Source organism: Dermochelys coriacea, chromosome 21 (genome assembly GCF_009764565.3).
Source record: "Dermochelys coriacea isolate rDerCor1 chromosome 21, rDerCor1.pri.v4, whole genome shotgun sequence".
Classification (NCBI taxonomy): domain Eukaryota; kingdom Metazoa; phylum Chordata; order Testudines; family Dermochelyidae; genus Dermochelys; species Dermochelys coriacea.
Genome location: NC_050088.1, coordinates 6,738,948 through 6,761,655, shown reverse-complemented (window position 1 = coordinate 6,761,655; position 22,708 = coordinate 6,738,948). Strand labels below are relative to the sequence as shown.

The following is a 22,708-nucleotide window of genomic DNA, read 5'->3' as shown; positions in this document are numbered from 1 at the left end:
TTCAGAGGAAGATTTAAAACCCTTCTAGAATAGAAGGGTTTTGCAGTAGCAAGCTATTAGGAACGTTAAGGGTGTACAAACGACATCTCTCATTCTCCATCCTAAATAATCAGACCTAAGCAACCAATTTCAGCTGGAAAATACAGCACAAGATTTAGAGAAGGGACTGAATGACAGCTAGATTGCTGCTTACATGCCCCTGCTGTCAAAGGCTGAAGTCACAAGGTGTGAATTTTAGGAGGGAGACGGATTTCATATCACAAGGCTCTTTATTTAACATTGTAGCAATTGAACTTAAAATAACTTGGTACTTACACAACAATCTGAAACAGTTAAGTGTTTCCATGTAAATACAAAACCATGCAAAGATAGCACCTTCCAGCTTTCATTGCTTATGCAATATTGAAAGATGGCATTTTTTCAAAGCAGCTAGCATTTTAGAACATGCAACTCAGAATGCAGTGGCAGAATTTTCTGAGGCAGTGGAATTAAAGACAATTGTAGGAGTCAAGCCCTCTCTCCTTGTTACTAGTTATCTGTTTAGGAAAGATAATCCATTATCTCACATTGAAACTTTAGCCAAGGTTTTAAGCGAGGGCATTAGACACAGTTGTAACATTAGACACAGTCGATTTGCTGATATCTTACGCTAAATGAAATGCCTTTAAAAATAAGAGACCATTCAATATCTTATGCCATTAATGGACTACATGAGTAGACTTCAAATTAAACACATTTCATAAGGCTTTAGTGATGTGTTAGGTTTCTTAGGGTCAAGCCCTAAGTTCAGAATTCTGTGTTTTTCCTACAAGAGCTGTGGACACTAAAAGCCCTCAACTTGGTCCTGGCAGGTAAAGAGAAATGAACTTTCATTTACTGTTTTAAAGCATCTTAATTTTTACAGCATTGTAACTTGAGTGATTTAGGATCTTATCTATATTTAAAAAACAAAAGACAGTTCAACTTTAAATCAGAAAGTGCATTGCCTCAGAAATGTGCTGATAACCACAGTATCCACTTTTGATACGAACCAGAATTAGAGGAGTGAAGAAAAAAGCAAGTTTCCTGTCATAGTTAAGATACAAGAAGGCACTCCGGGGGAACCTGAGACTTGCTCCTCATTGTCTATGGTAGCATGCTGGCTGTTACCTGGCTTGTCAGAGGTGTGCAATTTGTTTTCTAGGTCTCAAGCTAGTGCTTCTCCAATACAAGGGAGCAACAGTTCAGTACAAAAGTGTTCATTCTGGGGAAAGAATGATCAGCCACTGGTAGTTTAGAAAAATGCAAAACCCTTCCAAGTGGATGAACTGATGAATCTGATCACGAGATAAATGTCTGTTTCTCCTCTGCTCAAGGTGAAGTGATAAACTGAAACAAGTTGGGTCTGCAAGACTCATGAGCCTCTCTATGTAATGAATATTTGACAAAGAAAACTCAGTGACTAGAATTTTTTTCCCCTGTTGGCCTTTTAATTCACCATCTCAAGAGCTTGTTCACATGTAAGTAGGGAGGGAAAAAGGTGTTTGCTTTGTTTTGTAGTCACTCCTAAATGCTCCCTAGCTAGGTATCAGGACAGAACTACTATCCTCTTCCTGTGATGAAGTTTGTGAATGGATTGTCTGGGTTAGTCTCCATAGTTACATACACAAAGAGTACGAAAACAAAGATAGCGAGTATAGCAATCCTTATGGGCATTGATAAGATTCCTCGATGGACCTCCTCCTGCTCTAATGCTGCTGCCTTGGGCTTCTCCTTTTCCACTTTGGACTTCTCCACAATATTCTGTGTTGACAGGTCACTCTCTCTCACTGATCTTCTCTTAGCAGGACTGTGAAAAAGATGGTAAAGTTTAAGACAACTTTAAAAAAAAAATCCATACCACTAACCAGTTACCTTTCAAACTTAAGCACACAGACTCAGAAATATAGCACCAGGGATCAGGCTTTTTGTGATCAAGACAAACTAAAAATATAGTCACAGCTGGAGCAAACCTCCATATGATCAAACATGATCCTTTGAGATTAAATGTAAAGAGGTAGTTTGTGAACTGTGTATATGGGGACAGCCAAGGATTGGTTTAAACTTAGGCTGGGCACCCATTGCAGCCAGGAAGTTCATTTTAATACAGCATGGACCAGCATGACCTTGCTTAATATAGAATTGGAAGGAATACATTCCCAGACGGGCTTTTGCCATATGGTCACTATTTGTTGTGTTAATGATGACGGTAAAGTGGTATTGGGAAACACTGCATTCTGGTTGGTAGCCAACAGAAGCAGAATCCACAGGTCAGGACTCCTTTTGTTTAATGAGCTGCACTGCACAATAAGCCCTCCTCCCCAAGGCTTTCTAAGGCAGCAGCAGGACACATGGGTTCTTGTCTACGACAAGCGCTAAAGAATTAGAAAGTAGCTTTTTTTGCAGAGCTGCAAAAAAGCTCATACCTAAAAGAGAAACAGCTAAAAGCCTCTACACTAGTTTCAGTGACCGAGTAGCAAATTTTTGAAACGACGACCAATGTTTAGAATCTGGATGCCATCCCCCAGATTTAAAAAAAAAATTAAGCTGTTCATGTTTATTGTGATAGCAATTGGCAGTACCTCTAGTTGCCACTTCAAAGCACTCCAGGAACACAGCCTTTTATCAAAGCTCATGTCCCTTCAAGCAGATATTGGCTGCTGCAAAAAAGGACAAGAGACACCAGCTTTGTTTGTGCATTAGAACAGTGCACATCTCTTGTTCTAGTCCATTCAGGGCCAGTGTTTTCTTTCCTATGAAACTCAGGACAGCAAAGAGTGGACGCTAGTGAATGGCCCAGTGGATTCAGTGGTTCAATATGGAGCCTCTGTACTACTAAATTTTAATGTAGCACCTAGTATTTCCAAGCAAGATAGGAATCTTGTTGTACTGGGCACTGTACATACATGAGAGAATCTCTGTCCCTGAAGAGCTTACAATCAAAACAGACTAGGGTTATCCTCCTCCCTGTTTTATGGATAAGGAACTGAGGCACAGAGATTAATTGACTTGGTTAAGGCTGTGGCAGAGCTCAGAACTGAACCCAGATCTCCAAAGTCTCAGGCCAGTGATTTAACCAGTAATCCTTCCTCTCACCTCTACATCAATGGCTCAAGTCAGCCCCAGGGGACTAAACATCATCACCATCTTTGAACTGTTTGGTAGTTTATGTGAAACGAGTTAGCAGGTCTGTCTAATTCCTAGGTGAAGAGCGGCCACGTCACAAGGGCTGATAAAGGGTACTCTTAATGGCAGTCGGAGAAAAAGATCCACTGCACCATGGAGATTAGACTCTCCTCCGGTAAAAGAGGTCCCCCCAGTTCAAGGCCCATTGGCTGGATCACCTAAAAAAAACTTGCAACTTCAACGTTCTCTGGGCTAACCCCCCCCTCCATCACAAAAAACCCACACATTATGAGAAGACTTGACAGCTGAAGAGAAAACACATTTTAGGAAGCAGCTGAGTAGGTCATGAGCTTTCTGTAGTTCTTTTCTACCTCAGTACTGTCTATCAATATTTTTATAAGCCAAAGCTTTCCTTTCTGGCCAGAGACATAACCATCCATGGAAGACCCTGATGGAGTCTCAGCCTTTCAGCTGCCACGGGAATAGGAAGGAAGAGAGGCCATTGGTAAGTAGTGCAGTTGTACCAAGTCACTCTTTGTGAATGGCTGAAGAGCATTACCTTATTCCTATGGGAGACCGAGGATCAGGAAACCATGTTTTACCTTGACCATCATCTTTGCCAACTGAGTCACCCAATGTGTCAGCTGCCTAACAAGAGAAGAAAGAGTTTATAGTAGGAGATTTAGTAACCAGAATTTATGCAGGATCCTTTATTCCCAACTGCTGAAGCCACTGAACAAGGTGTGGATACTTGAGAGGAAGAATACCTTCGTTAACTTTTTTGGAGTGAGGATTCATCGTGGTGGATTTTCTATGACCAAAACCAGATGAATGGGAAAAGGCAAGTACATGCCCAGTGCTAGCCTGGAACATTAGCTGTGATCACAAAAGCCGGAAGGAGAGTTGTGCCAGAAACGTAACAACCAAATTCTTTATTTTCAGATAAGAAGCAACTCAGTAAGTGGAAATAGCCTTCAAATAACTTTGTTTAAAGTGAATATTTTCTCTATCGTGACCAGAAGAGACACCTTGTGAAGGATTTAGAGTCACCCAGGAGATTAAGTTTAAAAAAATAGATTAGTTGCCTGCAGTCTACTCTGTTTAACAAATATTGAGGCCTGTGGAGTATTAGCTGGTGTTCGATAAGTCATTGTGCTCTTGTCCAGCATGATCTTACCCTGCCAAAGAAGCAAGTGATTACAGCTTACTTTAAGTAAAATATATCAACATTCCACAGACAGAAGTACTTTGTATCTGGACACATGATCTAAATCCACTAATTCAATAGCCCATATAAATAAAACAAAGTTCACCACTACAATTAAAAAAAAAAAGTGGTTTAGGTAAGAAAGAAATGGAATAATGGGGGAGGGGGAAATCGGTTTTAAGCTTTTTTTGACTAACACTTAGGGCATTTAGGGCAAATATGAAATTCAAGAGTGAATCTGTTCAAAAGATTGGAATGGCACTTCCAACAACCTAACTGGGTCCATTTGGAGTAAGGCTGACTAGTATTGACTGATGCAAACAAAAAAAGTGTTCAACTGACAGTTAATTATTTTTATGGATAAGCTAGGTTTATGGGCTGAAGCACACAATAGGTCTAGTCTAAAGCCCTCAGAATGAAAAAGATAAACAGTGATATATCAACATTTATGTTATCACAGCATCCAAAGGCCTTCATCAGGACTGGAGACCCACCAATAGTCAATCTAGCCCACTATCTTGTCTTTGACAGTGATCAGTGCCAGACTCTTCAGACACAATGGAGAACAGAACAATCAAGTAATCCATCTCATTGTCCAGTCCCAGATTCTGGCTATCCTCACTTTAAGGACATTACAATCTAATGCCCAATCTGGCAAAGATGTAGGCATGTGCTTAACTTTGTGCTCTGTGATAAGACTTTACAGGACTGGGGCCTAAAACAAATTCAACTCTGCTGCACTGAAATTTTGCATAAAGTTATTAAGGCTACATCATACAGTTTCAACATCTCTCGCAGATTTATAAATGCGAAGAAACATCATTCTGTGATTTTCTATTCTTTAAAAGGAGGCATGCAACTGTTTGTGCATTTCGCTTGTTTTAAGAGTCCATCTTTGAGGTAGTGCTACTTTGTCTTAAATTAGGGTAAGGGAAGATTTGTATTCGGGATCAAATGCAACACCAAGGAAAGGAAAGGAATTTTGAAGGGCATGGATAGTGAATTAGGTAGCTAAAGGCTATTCAACGATACCTCATTTGCACCATTTTGCTTTACTATTTCCTCTGGGACATGGTTTTGTGGATAGCACTTTTGGAAGATTTTCTGGAAAAAAAGCCAATTTATTATAAGTTAATTGGTGCCAGAGTACCTTTGTCCTACGACTAGCTTGGGGACTGCTGCCACCTGACCTCTTCTGTCCTTGTGTCCGATGTGCAGGCAACTTATCCTCTGGCAATATTTGCTCTAGCTGTTAATATCCAAGACACGCATTCATTAATTGGAAGGGTAAACAACCTATGCATAATTGAATACTCTCCTGGTTAAAGATGCTGTATCAAGGTCAAGAATACTGCGCACAAGAGACTATTCTCTTGCAGTTAACCACCTGTGCTTATCCAAGTAATGACTACTAGCGATTTTTCCACCTGTGACAATAAGTATACACTTTCATTTATTGTGCACTGCAGATTTTTTTTTTTTTTTTTTTAAATGTAGAACCTGGAATCTGTGCTTCACACATCAGACATGTAAAGTAGTTCTCAAGATAACAGTTTCTGCTCTAAGTAGCAATAGAATATCAGCTTGCTTTATTTTTAAAGACCCAATGTAGATGTCTATAATATGGCCCATTTGACAGTTAATGGAACACCTTCATTGACCTCGGCCAGTACTTTCATAAGAGAATTATTCTCATGATTATTTCTAGTACATAATTTGAACGATAAGGCTTTTCTATATGAAAAAGATGCAAATAGGCCAAAGCCAATGTTATAGGTCAACCCCTGATCAGTAATAACCATTGCTGAAAAGTTAACAGTAGGTAAAGTAAGAAGCAGTGAAGAAACATTTAGCTCCACTACAGCATGCCTAACGAGAAGCTCTCTCTCATGCAAGCTCATGCACAAAATTCAAGATTTGTGAATTGTTAGGAGCACCAACATAACCATAAATTAAAACATCAGGACGGTGGGTACTTTCCTCGGCCACTATCTTGGCAAGACTGTAATCTGCATCAGGTGCTAGGAGTTTCTTATGGCGTTCTGAAAATTCAATGTGTGGTGCCTGTAAGAAAAAGAAATCCATGAGAAATGCTGAAAACCGATGGAGACTTTTACTAACAGTGACCTTAATTAAAGATCCATATTTTTTGAAGGGCACAATATAGAACTGTTTATTTTACACAGATGGAGCCAGCACATCTTAGTATGGTATTTATCACTTCAACTTTCTTCAAATCTGCAGGGCAATGTCTGAAGCCAATTGTTGCCATTAGGATTTTTTTTTCCCCCCTGTAAAATATGAAGAAACATGAGGAAGGCTTGTCCAGTAGTTAGAGTAATACCTAGGACGGAGGTTCAATTACATGTCTTGCCACAAACTCCCTGTGCAGCCTTGGGCAAGGTCACTTAGCATCTCTCTGCGCCTCAGTTCCCCATCTATAATGCAAGATAGGGATAACAGCGCTTTCCTATAAGAACTTTAGATAGATGGGATGAGTCTGGTCTAAGGTTTATAGGAACTTGCTTTCACACCACTTATAATGGTCACCTTACGTTGTGTCCCTTTAAAATCTAAGCTTAAATATTGTTATTTAACATGGTGAAACACTGGTGATTAATAGTTAATTTTATATTTTAAACACACTGATAAGACAGCATTTATAATTACTTGGGCACTTTGTACGTCAGGAAATCAACTTGGCATATTCTTAAACACCCATGCTGACTGTTTTACAGTAGATTTCCTTGGGCTGCACAGTAGAAGTTGTGCCATAGAAGCATACTATAATTAACTGATTGCAGCAATTACCTTCATTTGTCAAGAGCTTAATACAAAGAACATCCGTTTCTATTAACTTGAAATTTCCTGCATGTAGCAGCAGCTACATAAAATATGCATGCATTAGTAGGTTACTTACTTTACAGTAGCCAGTGGCACAAGCTGCTGTCACTTTGAAGTCTTTTGTTTCAAGAACTACTTCAGTACCTGTCTCTGAATAAGAAGAGGAAAACTAATAAATGAGGGATTTAAGAGTAATTATGCTGGAGTATCTATGCCACTGTTGCCTAAGTCAATACTTCAAAACAAGAGCTGTAGGACAGTCAGTCATCTTTAGAAACTGCTTTGCTTAATTATCTTCCTGTGCTTTCACCTAGTTACAATGGTGATAGACAACACACAAATACATAGATGAGAAGGTGCAAAGAGGCAATGTGCCCAAATGCCAGCAGTCTATCTAACAGAGGATTAGATTCAAGTCTTCAGGGCTACAGGAGCAGGAGAGGGGTCAGAACAGTATTCATATATCGGCAATCACGTCTGGAAAATTAACGAGTGAACAATTCCTTATCCATTCCCTAGCATTATGCAGTAGAACCACGAAAGTGTTTTTTCCTTTAAATTATTTCCACTCAATAAAAAAAGGCAGCTTGTTTGAGCTAGCTATGCTTTTGTTAGGACAGCTGCTATGCTGTCAGATTAGTCCAACGTGCAGCTGTTGGTTTAGTATTTTTCAAAACATTTCTAATCCGCTCAGGATTTTGGAAGTCCCTTTTCTCAAACAGCAAACAAAATTGCCCCACCAAACTAATTGCTTAAAGAAAGCTAGCAATTCCTTACAGCCTGTAAAATAAATGAGAGGCTTGGCTATCTCCTTGATAGGAACTTCAAAGGAGGCTTACAAGTGATAAAAAAAGAAAGCTTGGTTTTCCATTCTATGTAGCTCCCCAAAAAGATCTTCAGGATTGAGCTACTGAACATTACATTTCTGCCGAGAGAAAACCTTACATTTGTTTTTTTCCCCCTCAAAAGATACTTGAATTCCCTTGATAGTCACAAAGGAGTTAGCAAGCCAGATCAGACCACAAGGCCATCCGATTCAATAGCTGTCAGACAGCGGTCAGTGCCAGACATTTCAAGGAACCCTGCGGCAGGCAAGCACAGAACAACCTGCCCATAGAATAAATTGCTTCCTAATTCCCACACAGATTGATTTATGCCCTGAAACATGCTGGTTTACATTTCTTCACACTTCTAAATGTCTCATTTAGAACAGTGGATGTTCTCCTTTTCCATATAGGGCCTGATTCTAAGTTACAAGTTAGGAGCCAATTTAAGGCCCTTTACAATGTCAGAAGCAAATCCTCAATAAGCATTATGATAGTTTACACCAACTGTGGATTTGCCCCTCAGAGTACTGTAAAGTAGTATTAGTGTAAATAAGAACCAGGCCCCTAACTTCTAGTCCTTTTTATAAAAATCTAGCTAAGATCTCAGGCCTGGTCTCTGTTACAGAATTGGGTCAATGTAAAGCAACTTATGTCGCCTTAACTCTAAGCATCTACAGTAAAATTTAGTTCCCACCGACTTAACTCGCCCACTACATCTACTTAACTCCACCTCCATGAGAGATGTAGTGCTTAGGTCAATTAGTCAGGTTGACGCAGTGTCAGTGTACACACTGTGTTGCTGACGTTGATGGTTGCTGCCTTTCAGCAACTATCCTAGAGTGCCCCACATTGGCAGTGAAATCGGTGCAAGTGCTCCTGGTAAGGATGCACACTGCTGACACAAGGAGCATAGCGTGGATGCGTAAAACAGATTCACTTACTGCGGTGGCTTCACATCAACGTAACTTAGATCAAATTAATTTTGTAGCATAGACTTGCCCTCAGACTCAACAATATCTTGTGACACCGAGTTACAACAGTTAGCTGTGCATCATGTAAAAAGTATTTCCTTTTATCAATATTCAGTTCGTTACCATTCAATTGCATTCATTTGTTGTATTTGTCCAGAGCCTAGCACAATAGGGTTCTGGTCCATGACTAGGGCTCTTAGGTATCTAATACAAATAATTCTAGTCCCTGATTTACCTTCTCAAAACTCTTGCTTTGTATGCCTTGATTGTGTCTCCTTATTTCTCTCCTCTGAGGAGTCCCAGTGTTTTCAGCATAAGAGACGAGACTGAAGACTCCATCCAAAAGCCAAGGCAACTTATTTTCTGATTTGTGAAATACATGCAAGTCCTGTAATGTGCATGGTTTACTTGGCCCAGATCTGAATTTTGTTGCATCACCCAGGGACATTTGCTGTGGAATCACACTGCTCATCCCAGTGTTTTATAGCGTTTTTTGTTTTCCATCTCAGAGCAGAGAGTCAGTCTACAACTCTACCAAACACTGAATAAACCATGTGCCATTATAGTTCTGGTTAAAAAAACAAATCATATACCAGACAGTATGCAGGGGTGCACTTGATAGTGAAGTGCAAGATGGGGATTGGAGGAGTTGAAGACAGCAAGAGGTGATAAAAACAGTTTGAGACCACAAACCCATTAAGCCACACTAAAGTAAGGACAATAGGTGAAATTCAGGCCCCACTAAAGTCAATGACAAAGCCCCCCACTGACTTCAATGGGACCAAGATTCCACCCCATGATTCTACGAAGAGCACAATATGGAACGGACAAAAGGCATTTGACCTAAGAAATTACTCTAGTTCAGCTGCAGAGACTCTCAGAACTACTGCAGCAAGATTACTTTCCTTCATAAAAAGTCACCATTGAGATACTTTTGTTTATCAGTAATGTTTAAAATAATTTCAGACAGGTTAATTAGCACATCATGCATACTATATTAGGAGTAGACTTTTCAAATGTCAAAGGGCTCATCTACACCTAAAACACAGCTGTGCCACTGTAGCATTTCAATGTAGACACTACCTACGCCAACAGGAGGGGTTCTCCCACCGGTGTAGGTACTCCACTTCCCTCAGAGGCAGTAGCACTATCTAGCCAGGGATTTAAGTCTGCTTTACTGAACCAGTCAGGGGTATGGATTTTTCACATCCCAGAGTGACATAATTATGACTACGTAATTTTCTAGTGTAAACCAGGCCATAGGAGCACGAGTCCCAGAGAGTTAATGGGATTTGTGCTCCTAAATTACTTAAAACCAGATTTTTGAAGCACTCAAAGATGCAGATAGGCCTAACTCCCATTGAAATTAATGGAAAATAGTTTCCTAGGCAATTTAGAAAAAGCTCACTCAGTAATACTAAATGCTCTCAAACACAAAATATTAAGATTGATAAACTGACATTTTAATTTCTGCATCCAAAAAGTCAAATACTGCACCTTTTTCTTCCTCACTCTCAGAGTCCCGGTCAAGATCTCCACTTTCTTTTGGCTTGGCACATAATCCTTGTGGACTTGGATTCACCAACTGCCGTAGTTTATTCTCATAAAGAGTCCTTGTAGAAGCTAAAATAAGCAGTTCCGAATACAAGGGGATTAATAACAATTGATTTGCTGAGCAATTAGTTTTATTGTTGTAAAAACCCTGAAATTTAGGACCAGATTTTCAAATGAGCTGAGCACCCAGCAACTCCAGTTGAGAACAAGCACTAAGCACATATGAAACATCTGGCCACATCATTTAGGTGCTGAAATGGGAGCTGAGCTCTTGAAAATTCAGGCCTTTGTTTTTTGTTTTATGTTTTTGAATTGGGCTGAGACTCAATTTCTCACTTTAAAGACACTTTAAATTGATTAGAAACAGATGGGGGAAGTAGAATCCAGAACCATAATTCATTTGAAGCGTACGTAGTATTGGTCCAGGCTCAGCACCATACATGAGAAGCTTTTCCTGTAATTCATTGTCACTCAGTAGTTTAATGCTGATTTCATCTGTTGTGTCTTGGTCTCTGTTTTCTTGCTCTTGCTTTTCTATTAACACGCCAACAGTAACCTGGGCCATCTTTTCCAACAGCAGAACCTTTGGGATAAGATATGAGAATTTACCGTGAAAGTTAAATACAGCACAAAGGCATCTAAGCATTTATCCTGTTGCTCTGCAAATCCTGTTTTATTAATCACTTCTATATTTTTAGATAAACTGAAAGAGCTACATTCGGGTTTCCAAGTGCCTCACTATTTGATCACAGATTTCATACAAAGTTAGGTAACAATTATATTTAACTGACAATTACAACTAAGTGGAACAAGAGATGGTGTGCTCAAATTTCAGAGGCGGCTTCCAGAAATGAGGTAAAAAAAGACCTTGTGTGTACTAATATATATGGCCAATAATTACTACTAAATCCCTAGGCCTATATGCAATAGGTTTAGAAAAGTAGTTTGAGTATCCCTTTATAGTCCAGATCTCCATTGTTTGCAGTATCAAGAGTTTGGAAATAATTTCTCCTCCCTCCCACCCTCAATCCTGCCTTCTTCACTTCCTTGTCTGTCACGAATGCTCTAGAAATGTGGTTTTGTTAACTTGCTTTCCTTTTGCTGGCCGTCTCTGCAGCAACCTAAAAATATTGCATCATCATTCAGTTATGTTTGTCATGATGGAGAGGTGTCCCTTTCAGGCCTGCCACTCTGTCCAAGTTGTATATATGTAGATTTAATAGTCTTCAATAAAGCATCTAGAGCGAAGAGGCAGATTGCCTATGCCTATATGACCGAAGGGAAAGCCTACAAGATCTGCAAGTCAAAGTTCTGCTTTGTCTGGGTTATATTAATAAGTTATTTTCAAGTACCAGACCGACATTCCCACAGCACATTTCCATATATATTACACAGACTAAATGAATCACTTCTAGCACAAAAATACTGTGCATGACTGCATGCAACAGCTGCTCTTCCATGCCTTGGTCTCTTGTGCCCTGGTTTTGATTAGAACAGGCACCGTTCTGATTGGAAGAGAGTCCGTAGAGATCCAGATATTTTAAAGGGGCAAAAGCATTGCCTAAAGCCATGCCTCTTTCACTCACTTCCCCTTCCCTTTAGTGGAAAGAAAAGGCTTCAAAGCCAGCTTATGCATCTTTTCAGATTGTGTTTGGGAACCACTCTACCCCCAATTCTACCTTGACAGAACAACTGGATAAGATTAAATTCAAGTGGTTTCATTCTGTTTGCTTGCTTCTGTGTCCATCACCCCATCCGTCTCATGCCTCACAGGGACGTTGTGAGGTTTAATTCATTAACGTTTACAAAGCCCTAGGGGATTCGCACATGGAAGATGCTATAGAAGGGTGATGTTTTATATCAGCAGAACACTGTATTCCTCTGCACACTTGATTTTTTCAATTGACCCATGAATGTCAGAATGAAGTCTTAGAAGCAGTACAGAAAACACTGGCAGACAAGTCCACATATTGTTGACAAAACAGACATCTGGGGTGCACTTTCATATGCCTTTATTATTTATTGACTGTCATCAGCATATAAAAAGGAGGACTTGTGGCACCTTAGAGACTAAAATTTATTTGAGCATAAGCTTTTGTGAGCTACAGCTCACTTCAGGAATGCATCCGATGAAGTGAACTGAAGTGAGCTGTAGCTCACAAAAGCTTATGCTCAAATAAATTTGCTAGTCTCTAAGGTGCCACAAGTACTCCTTTTCTTTTTGCAAGTACAGACTAACATGGCTGCTACTCTGAAATCAGCATATGAGGTGCTCTGCAAGACAAAGACAGTCCTCAAACAGTTTTCAGTTTGTGGCAGACAATCCAGTTTTTATCTCAAGATTAGTTGACAATGCATTAGAATGAGGTTATTCCAAACACAAATTCTACACTTGTTTACCAAGCGTCTTAAACATTCAACCAAACCTTAACGCTTTGCATCATGGGAAAATAAATACTTAGACATCAATGCAAGTTCTCACCTTTGCTTATTTATGATTTGAGACTTGAACTTAACTGTATGTTGTCTAGGATCACTCACTTCTACCCCTCATTTACCCGAGCTGTTTTAATATTGCAGTGACCATTACTGCAATATAATTACGTATTACAATATGATCAGCGCCAACGTTAAACTGATACTTTGCTAGTGATCTGTCACTGTCTAATTACAAAAAAACCCGTCACTAGCCAGGTCTGTAGACTTTTATTCTGTAACACTGGTTAATTCAAAACCCTGTCACCTCTATTAAAATAAAAACTGTTTAAAAAAAAGTATTAAAAGAACATACTCTATTGTAGCAGAGTTTTACTATTATCCAGGGCTTGTCTACACACAAGTTGCACCAGTTTAAAAACATATTGGTTAAACCAGTACAAACCCTACTGTGGGCACTTAGCTAAAGGTCCAAGCTCAACTGATACAAAACCAGGTTTAAACTGACATAGTGACTACACAAAAAGCTGCCCCAGCTTTCATCACACCATTAGCTAAACGGACGCAATTGTGTGTTTAAATCAGGCTTCAGTAATGTTAAAAGCAGACCTTCTTTCTAGTTCTAGAATTCTATAATTCAGACTGGGATTTTCAAAGCAGCATGAACTAGCTAGGCATCCAACTGCTGACTTCCAAAATGGGAGCTGAGCACCTACCTCTTGGCCCCACCCTAAATCTGTTTAAAAAACATTTCCATCTAGAAGAAGTTTTAGAAATAAAATTAATTGTACCTAAAAGTGTCTAATGAAAATTCTAGAACACAGACCCTAATGGGTTATCTAGACAGCACTCATTTTTTCATGCAGGGAGCCAATCTTAACAAGTCTCTTATCTCTTGGCTGAAGCTCAGGACAGTCAACTCATGCCTTCATTTCTCTGTAGTGAAAAAGGGCATATTTTTACAGCAAAGTACATAGTTTTACAAGAACCAAGTCTAGATATTTCATGTCACTGTTTCATGACATATTTGTGCCTCAAAGTTAATCAGCCTTTTTTTTGGGGGGGTAAAAAAAGGTACCCCCAAAAAGACCCATTTAAATTTAAAATGGAGGGTGTCATTTCCTAAGGCTGAATCTACCCTGGTCGAAATTACAATTGGTCACTCTCCACTGGGACAGCTCTATGGATAGGAATGACAGATCCCTCGTATGCCAGGTTAGAAACAGTCTTGGAGGTTGTTCTGATATTCCAGACAAATTCACTTACCTCCTCAGATGATCTTATGAAATTCTGACTCTAATTACTGCTACAGATGTTAAAAAGGACTTCCTCTTTCTAAAAGCCCAAGGTCCCCTGCTCTTCATGCCCAGAATAAAGCTCTAGTGACTTCTGTGACATCATTAATTTCCATGGTAATAGACTGGTGTCAAACCAGATTGTGACTTCACTACAGGTTCATTACAAGGAGGAATTTTGCTGGGAAGAAGAAAAACCAATCTATTACGCCGGTGAGGCCTGAAAATAGCATAACAGCTTCATGAGGTTAGAAATACAAGATGCATCAGTTCAGAAGGCAAGTAAATACATATGGGGAAAGCTAATCCAGGATAGATATTTATGGAAGTGATACTTCAAAAGAACATCTGTGATGTCTACAAAGTTCTAGGAGCTATAGCAAAGGACAGAGCAGCAGAAATGCTAGTGTTTTGAGGGTCCCAGAGGCATCACACAATGGAAAAGGAAAGATACTCCGGCTATAATCACTCAGTTGAGAGCAAGACTAGAATACTGCATTCACTTCTGGACACCTCAATATTAGAAGGTATTAGTTACAGTCGACTAAAGGATACTGTATAGTAATTACTAAGACAAAAAGGTAATTCAGAAGAGCAACAAAAATGATGAGTCTGGAGTGATTTATTTATGAGGCAAGATTAAGAGAACTAAATACATATAGCTGAATGAGACTGAATGTTAATGAAAATCTCCTCTATAGGAAGTTAACTATGCTGTAGAAGAAGTCTTCCCAGAGAACCGTGGGGGTGGAGAGAGGGGGAACATTGCTTAAAATGCTTAGGACAAGATAAAGCTCTCCACACTACGATGCAACTAGAAGTCACTGCCTGATGGGCATTTTAAGAATGACGTTATTAGGATTCTGTGTTCCAGTTCATTTAAAAAAACATTTAGAGCAGGAAATAGTTACAGAGAGCACCATTTTAAAGTTCTGATATTTGCTCAGCCATTACATTAACCAAGCCGGAGGCGGCTAACATTAAACAATATTTCTTCAGATGCTTTACTCCCTACCACAGACAGGCCTCAACAATCTGTCCTTGGCCCCTAGAATAACAAAGCTAGAAATTAGTATTTACTAAGTACATGGCATGTTTCAGCCCCTGTTTAAAGCAAGAAACACTCCCCTCCGCCCGTTATAGGAAAATTATTCAGCTAGCACCGGGATAGACATTTAAAATCCTTTACCTAGCTTTGTATTTATACTATGCACCTTTCACTAAAGGCCTATGTAAAAATAGGATTCCCTTTGAAACAGGTCAAAAGAAAAGGAGTACCCGTGGCACCTTAGAGACTAACAAATTTATTAGAGCATAAGCTTTCGTGAGCTACAGCTCACTTCATCGGATGCATTTGGTGGAAAAAGCAGAGGAGAGATTTATATACACACACACAGAGAACATGAAACAATGGGTTTATCATACACACTGTAAGGAGAGTGATCACTTAAGATAAGCCATCACCAGCAGCAGGGGGGAAAGGAGGAAAACCTTTCATGGTGACAAGCAAGGTAGGCTAATTCCAGCAGTTAACAAGAATATCAGAGGAACAGTGGCGGGGTGGGTGGGAGGGAGAAATACCATGGGGAAATAGTTTTACTTTGTGTAATGACTCATCCATTCCCAGTCTCTATTCAAGCCTAAGTTAATTGTATAACAAAAGCCATCTAAGAAAGAGATGGAACATTTAAATGAACAGTAGAGCACTAAAGACCAAGGTTAAAGGAAATTCAGGTGTACAAAATAAAACACCTTGAAATGAAGGTTGAAAGGGTTACAATCCAAGAACACTCAAAAGCTTTTTCTATTGTGAAATCGACAGCACTTTTATAAGGCCATCTGTTGCTTCCCAATCCAAAACAGTTTGCATAACCAAGTGCGTATGTCACTTTCCAAGCTACCATGACACTGCAATGTCATCATGACTAAATTAAAAATGGCATTTAGGTAAAATTAGTTCCAAAAATTGGGTTAGCAATGGTTTGTTCCAGGCAACTACTGACTGAATCACAGGTTTCAGAGTAGCAGCCGTGTTAGTCTGTATTCGCTAAAAGAAAAGGAGTACTTGTGGCACCTTAGAGACTAACAAATTTATTAGAGCATAAGCTTTCGTGAGCTACAGCTCACTTCATCGGATGCATTTGGTGGAAAAAACAGAGGAGAGATTTATATACACACACACAGAGAACATGGAACAATGGGTTTATCATACACACTGTAAGGAGAGTGATCACTTAAGATAAGCCATCACCAACAGCAGGGGGGGGAAGGAGGAAAACCTTTCATGGTGACAAGCAGGTAGGCTAATTCCAGCAGTTAACAAGAATATCAGAGGAACAGTGGGGGGTGGGGTGGGAGGGAGAAATACCATGGGGAAATAGTTTTACTTTGTGTAATGACTCATCCATTCCCAGTCTCTATTCAAGCCTAAGTTAATTGTATCCAGTTTGCAAATTAATTCCAATTCAGCAGTCTCTCGTTGGAGTCTGTTTTTGAAGCTTTTTTGTTGAAGTATAGCCACTCTTAGGTCTGTGATCGAGTGACCAGAGAGATTGAAGTGTTCTCCAACTGGTTTTTGAATGTTATAATTCTTGACGTCTGATTTGTGTCCATTCATTCTTTTACGTAGAGACTGTCCAGTTTGGCCAATGTACATGGCAGAGGGGCATTGCTGGCACATGATGGCATATATAACATTGGTAGATGCGCAGGTGAAGGAGCCTCTGATAGTGTGGCTGATGTGATTAGGCCCTATGATGGTATCCCCTGAATAGATATGTGGACAGAGTTGGCAACGGGCTTTGTTGCAAGGATAGGTTCCTGGGTTAGTGGTTCTGTTGTGTGGTGTGTGGTTGCTGGTGAGTATTTGCTTCAGATTGGGGGGCTGTCTGTAAGCAAGGACTGGTCTGTCTCCCAAGATCTGAGAGAGCGATGGCTCGTCCTTCAGGATAGGTTGTAGATCCTTGATGATGCGTTGGAGGGGTTTTAGTTGGGGGCTGAAGGTGATGGCTAGTGGCGTTCTGTTGTTTTCTTTGTTGGGCCTGTCCTGTAGTAGGTGACTTCTGGGTACTCTTCTGGCTCTGTCAATCTGTTTCTTCACTTCAGCAGGTGGGTATTGTAGTTGTAGGAATGCATGATAGAGATCTTGTAGGTGTTTGTCTCTGTCTGAGGGGTTGGAGCAAATGCGGTTATATCGTAGCGCTTGGCTGTAGACAATGGATCGAGTGGTATGATCTGGATGAAAGCTAGAGGCATGTAGGTAGGAATAGCGGTCAGTAGGTTTCCGATATAGGGTGGTGTTTATGTGACCATCGCTTATTAGCACCGTAGTGTCCAGGAAGTGGATCTCTTGTGTGGACTGGTCCAGGCTGAGGTTGATGGTGGGATGGAAATTGTTGAAATCATGGTGGAATTCCTCAAGAGCTTCTTTTCCATGGGTCCAGATGATGAAGATGTCATCAATGTAGCGCAAGTAGAGTAGGGGCATTAGGGAACGAGAGCTGAGGAAGCGTTGTTCTAAGTCAGCCATAAAAATGTTGGCATACTGTGGGGCCATGCGGGTACCCATCGCAGTGCCGCTGATTTGAAGGTATACATTGTCACCAAATGTGAAATAGTTATGGGTCAGGACAAAGTCACAAAGTTCTGCCACCAGGTTAGCCGTGACAGTATCGGGGATACTGTTCCTGACGGCTTGTAGTCCATCTTTGTGTGGAATGTTGGTGTAGAGGGCTTCTACATCCATCGTGGCTAGGATGGTGTTTTTAGGAAGATCACCAATGGACTGTAGTTTCCTCAGGAAATCGGTGGTGTCTCGAAGATAGCTGGGAGTGCTGGTAACGAAGGGCCTGAGGAGGGAGTCTACATAGCCAGACAATCCTGCTGTCAGGGTGCCAATGCCTGAGATGATGGGGCGTCCAGGATTTCCAGGTTTATGGATCTTGGGTAGCAGATAGAATACCCCAGGTCCTGGCTCCAGGGGTGTGTCTGTGCGGATTTGTTCTTGTGCTTTTTCAGGGAGTTTCTTGAGCAAATGCTGTAGTTTCTTTTGGTAACTCTCAGTGGGATCAGAGGGTAATGGCTTGTAGAAAGTGGTGTTGGAGAGCTGCCTAGTAGCCTCTTGTTCATACTCTGACCTATTCATGATGACGACAGCACCTCCTTTGTCAGCCTTTTTGATTATGATGTCAGAGTTGTTTCTGAGGCTGTGGATGGCACTGTGTTCTGCATGGCTGAGGTTATGGGGTAAGCGATGCTGCTTTTCCACAATTTCAGCTCGTGCACGTCGGACAGCCCCCCAATCTGAAGCAAATACTCACCAGCAACCACACACCACACAACAGAACCACTAACCCAGGAACCTATCCTTGCAACAAAGCCCGTTGCCAACTCTGTCCACATATCTATTCAGGGGATACCATCATAGGGCCTAATCACATCAGCCACACTATCAGAGGCTCCTTCACCTGCGCATCTACCAATGTGATATATGCCATCATGTGCCAGCAATGCCCCTCTGCCATGTACATTGGCCAAACTGGACAGTCTCTACGTAAAAGAATGAATGGACACAAATCAGACGTCAAGAATTATAACATTCAAAAACCAGTTGGAGAACACTTCAATCTCTCTGGTCACTCGATCACAGACCTAAGAGTGGCTATACTTCAACAAAAAAGCTTCAAAAACAGACTCCAACGAGAGACTGCTGAATTGGAATTAATTTGCAAACTGGATACAATTAACTTAGGCTTGAATAGAGACTGGGAATGGATGAGTCATTACACAAAGTAAAACTATTTCCCCATGGTATTTCTCCCTCCCACCCCACCCCCCACTGTTCCTCTGATATTCTTGTTAACTGCTGGAATTAGCCTACCTGCTTGTCACCATGAAAGGTTTTCCTCCTTCCCCCCCCTGCTGTTGGTGATGGCTTATCTTAAGTGATCACTCTCCTTACAGTGTGTATGATAAACCCATTGTTTCATGTTCTCTGTGTGTGTGTATATAAATCTCTACTCTGTTTTTTCCACCAAATGCATCCGATGAAGTGAGCTGTAGCTCACGAAAGCTTATGCTCTAATAAATTTGTTAGTCTCTAAGGTGCCACAAGTACTCCTTTTCTTTTTACTGACTGAATGACTTTCCAAAAAGCTCTGCTTAACTGTGTCATGTCATAGAAACTGTCTAATGATCTAATAGTTACTGGTGGGTTTGTTTGTTTACCTAAGTTTTCCTCTAGGCTTTGTACAGCATCAAGAATTGTAAGGACCTGGAGACTGATCCAAAACATATTGAAGTTAGTGAAAAAGACCCCAATAGATGTCAATGAGCTTTGGATCCGGTTACTCTTTTGGAGAGGTGCTGGGTACTCACAGCTCCCACAGAAGCAAATGATAGCTGCAATTGCCCACCACCTCATGATCACATTTGACTATGCTTAATACATTGAGAAGTCGGGATAACATTTTCAACATTGTCAAAAGCAGTTAGAGACTCCCTATCAACTTTCAAAAGCCTACTCTGCCTGAAAGTGTTTTTCCCCCCGCTGTGGTTACGAGAAACACCTAAGAATGCTATAAACTGGAAGATGAAAGCAAAATCTCTCTCTCAACACTGAAATTTGTTTGCTTTATGCATCCGAGAGGAGCACTCTATGTAGAGATGGTCTGCATTTCTCCAATTATAGTCAGTTTCCTCGGTTATATTTATGAGGGTATTTCATACAGCAGAGAATTTTAAAAATCAAAAAGTGTAGTTGTGAAGCTGTATGCATTGGCAGAGGAACTCAGAGGCAGGTGCAATAGTTGAAAACAACCTCAGATTTGGGTTTGTTTTTTTTTTTCAGTTGGCTAAAGTTGTTGGTAGTTGATGGTATCCGGCCCCAAATTTAGATTTGTGTAGGTTTTGTTTGTTTTGTTTTTGAAAAAAACAAAAAGCTTTATACCCATTCAATCTCCTCCTGAATTTTAAGTGTTAGTAAAACAGCTTCCTGAGGATGTTTACATCCTCTAATTATTTGTAACTTAAGTACTGTAGCCCTAAGTTTCTGCATAACCAGAGTGAAACTAACTAGTACAATAATTCAATTAAAGGAAAAAAAAAATAAATCAAACTTTGATTGTTTCAATTTAACCTTTGGTGTAATTTATATAGGCAAATGAAGCTCACCTCCATGTAATTTTAACCCAATAATGTCAGTTTGCTTTGCTTAAGTACTTTGTATCTTAGCCCAAGTGTTAATTAGAACATAAATGCTGCACAAGTGGTGTTTAACCAATAATCATAAGTACTTGCTTAGGATTTATATCTGTAATGATCCCACTTTTCAAGTTGATTTTGCTGAGACTAAAGAAGACTGCTGTAGGAATATATGCTAGAACTGTATCATGTACATAGTGTTTTTAAAAAGGAAGAGGAAGGCATAAAAAGAAAAGGAGTACTTGTGGCACCTTAGAGACCAAAATTTATTTGGAGCATAAACTTTCCGATGAAGTGAGCTGTAGCTCACGCATCCGATGAAGTGAGCTGTAGCTCACGAAAGCTTATGCTCAAATAAATTTGTTAGCCTCTAAGGTGCCACAAGTCCTCCTTTTCTTTTTACTGGAAAATCGGTTTAACTACATCACACAGGGATGTGAAGCAGGGTAATTAAGCCACCCTGTCTCCCCCCCCCCCCCAAACAGTGCTAGGGTGAGGGAAGAAGTCTTCCCTTGACCCAGCTGCTGCCTCTTGGGGAGGGGGATTAGCTGTGCAGAGGGAGAATCCCTCCCAGAGGCCTAGGTAACATCTACACTGAAAGTCTGCAGCTGGGCCACTGCAGTATAGACAAGACCTATGAGTGGAAATATATTAAAAAAAAAAAAATGCTCCCTGGGGTGACTCACACCCAGGGCTCTACCCTGCAACTGCACCTCCCAATTGCCCTTTGTTTTAATGTGGGGAATCCTTATCCTTCCCATTATCTCCCTCTGCTTTGGGGGAAACCCTATGCTGCTCCCCCACTGCCTCCAATTGCACCCCCATGCACTATTCCTAGCAAAGGGGATTCCCACAGACCCGGTCTTCCTCCATTTTACTTTTAAGGGCACCCCTCCCATGCACCATCAACTTGTGTTTTATTTCAGCTACCACCCCCCCCCCCTTCCCAGGGATCATGAGGGGGGGAGCCCCAGTGCCCTCTCTCAGCCTGCCTGTGCTTGTGTTTGGGGATCACCTCCCCTTAGCCCCCTACATTAGAGAAAACACCCTCCCCCCCCCGCCTCTAGTTTGTTAAGGGTGTAAAACAAAACCCCCTGCCAGCTAGGGGCACCCTGACCCCGACGTGATTCGAACACGCAGCCTTCTGATCTGGAGTCAGACGCGCTACCGTTGCGCCACGAGGTCCCAGCAGCCCAGCCTGGAGCGGAGCTTGAAGAGGCTGCGCGTCTGAGGTCTCCCCGTCACTCTCCCTCCGCGCATGCGTACTCTGCCCCAGGGGCGTCCCAACCTCACACCTGAGCCTCTCGCTCTCCCGGCCGCCCCCGCAGGCTGCTGCGCGCTCCCGTGGCGGCCCTCACCTCGGTCTCCTCGCCGGACGCTGACGGAGACAGCGATGGCTCCCCCGCGTCATCCTCCCGCGGCCGGAGTGGGGCCCACCCAGCCGCCTTCAAACCGCCCGCCGGGCCGCCTCGCAGCCAACCACCGCCCGGCCACGCCCCTGTGGGCGGTACCAACTCTCTGTGTCGGCGCCGCGGGGGGGGTTCAGCGGGCGCTACCACTCGCACATCTCATAGGGCCATACCACCGGCAACTCCCGGGAGGGGATCTGCCTCTCTTCCTCCACAGGACTATACCATTACCACGCAACAGCAGACATAAAGGGACAGGACATGCCCAGCCAGGATTGGAGCTGTATTAGGTGCACTGAGTTTTCTCAGACGGTTCTCAGCTCAAGCTGAAATCTCTGGGTTTAATATTAACTATTATTATTGCATTTAGTATTATGTAATATTTAAATCACTATTGTACTTTAGCATTTTAATCCCCTTTTACATTATTGTATTTAACATTTATTCTTACACGTTGGACTATTTTATCAGTTAATCTGATTTCTCCTTTCATAATGTCCATCTCTTTCTTCTTTCTAATGCAGGATTGTACTATATGCTTATCTCACTCATTCCACTTGTCTCAGTTTGACATTCCTGCAAATGATATTATTCCCCCTCCAACCTCATCTTCCTCTCAGTAAATTCAAACCCCACTTTAAACTTAAGCCTTGTCATCTCGTGTAGTTTGTTGATCAGGCTGGCTTCTGTGGACAGTGGGAGGTGTTACATTGTCTGGTCTGGTTGAAATAATGAGGGGTACAAGAACAAAGTAACTCCTGACAGCTGTCTGAAACCTACCCAAACTGGAACTGAGGAATGTCCTATAGGTGGCAAAAAG

The 22,708-nt window shown here is 41.3% G+C and overlaps 1 protein-coding gene and 1 non-coding gene across 6 annotated transcripts; both read right to left on the bottom strand.

Moving 5' to 3' along the window:
* Nucleotides 1-250: 250 nt before the first annotated feature.
* On the bottom strand, nucleotides 251-21,991 carry LEMD1 (LEM domain containing 1). 5 transcript variants are annotated; one of them, XM_038379924.2, is made up of 9 exons: nucleotides 21,838-21,991; nucleotides 10,959-11,130; nucleotides 10,491-10,616; nucleotides 7,272-7,345; nucleotides 6,332-6,415; nucleotides 5,502-5,600; nucleotides 4,230-4,322; nucleotides 3,704-3,792; nucleotides 251-1,828 (listed from the first exon to the last, which is right to left on the bottom strand). In XM_038379924.2, exons 2-9 carry the CDS (start codon nucleotides 11,110-11,112, stop codon nucleotides 1,582-1,584), a joined length of 966 nt encoding a protein of 321 aa, XP_038235852.1. In that variant the 5' UTR covers nucleotides 11,113-11,130; nucleotides 21,838-21,991; the 3' UTR covers nucleotides 251-1,581. The 5 variants fall into 5 exon arrangements, with proteins under 5 accessions (XP_038235852.1, XP_038235854.1, XP_038235853.1 ...); XM_038379926.2 differs by lacking the exon at nucleotides 5,502-5,600 and adding an exon at nucleotides 5,384-5,455; XM_038379925.2 differs by having other exon boundaries at nucleotides 21,775-21,924.
* Nucleotides 21,593-21,664, bottom strand: TRNAW-CCA. The gene has a single exon. It is a non-coding gene; the product is annotated as a tRNA-Trp (tRNA).
* Nucleotides 21,992-22,708: the final 717 nt, after the last annotated feature.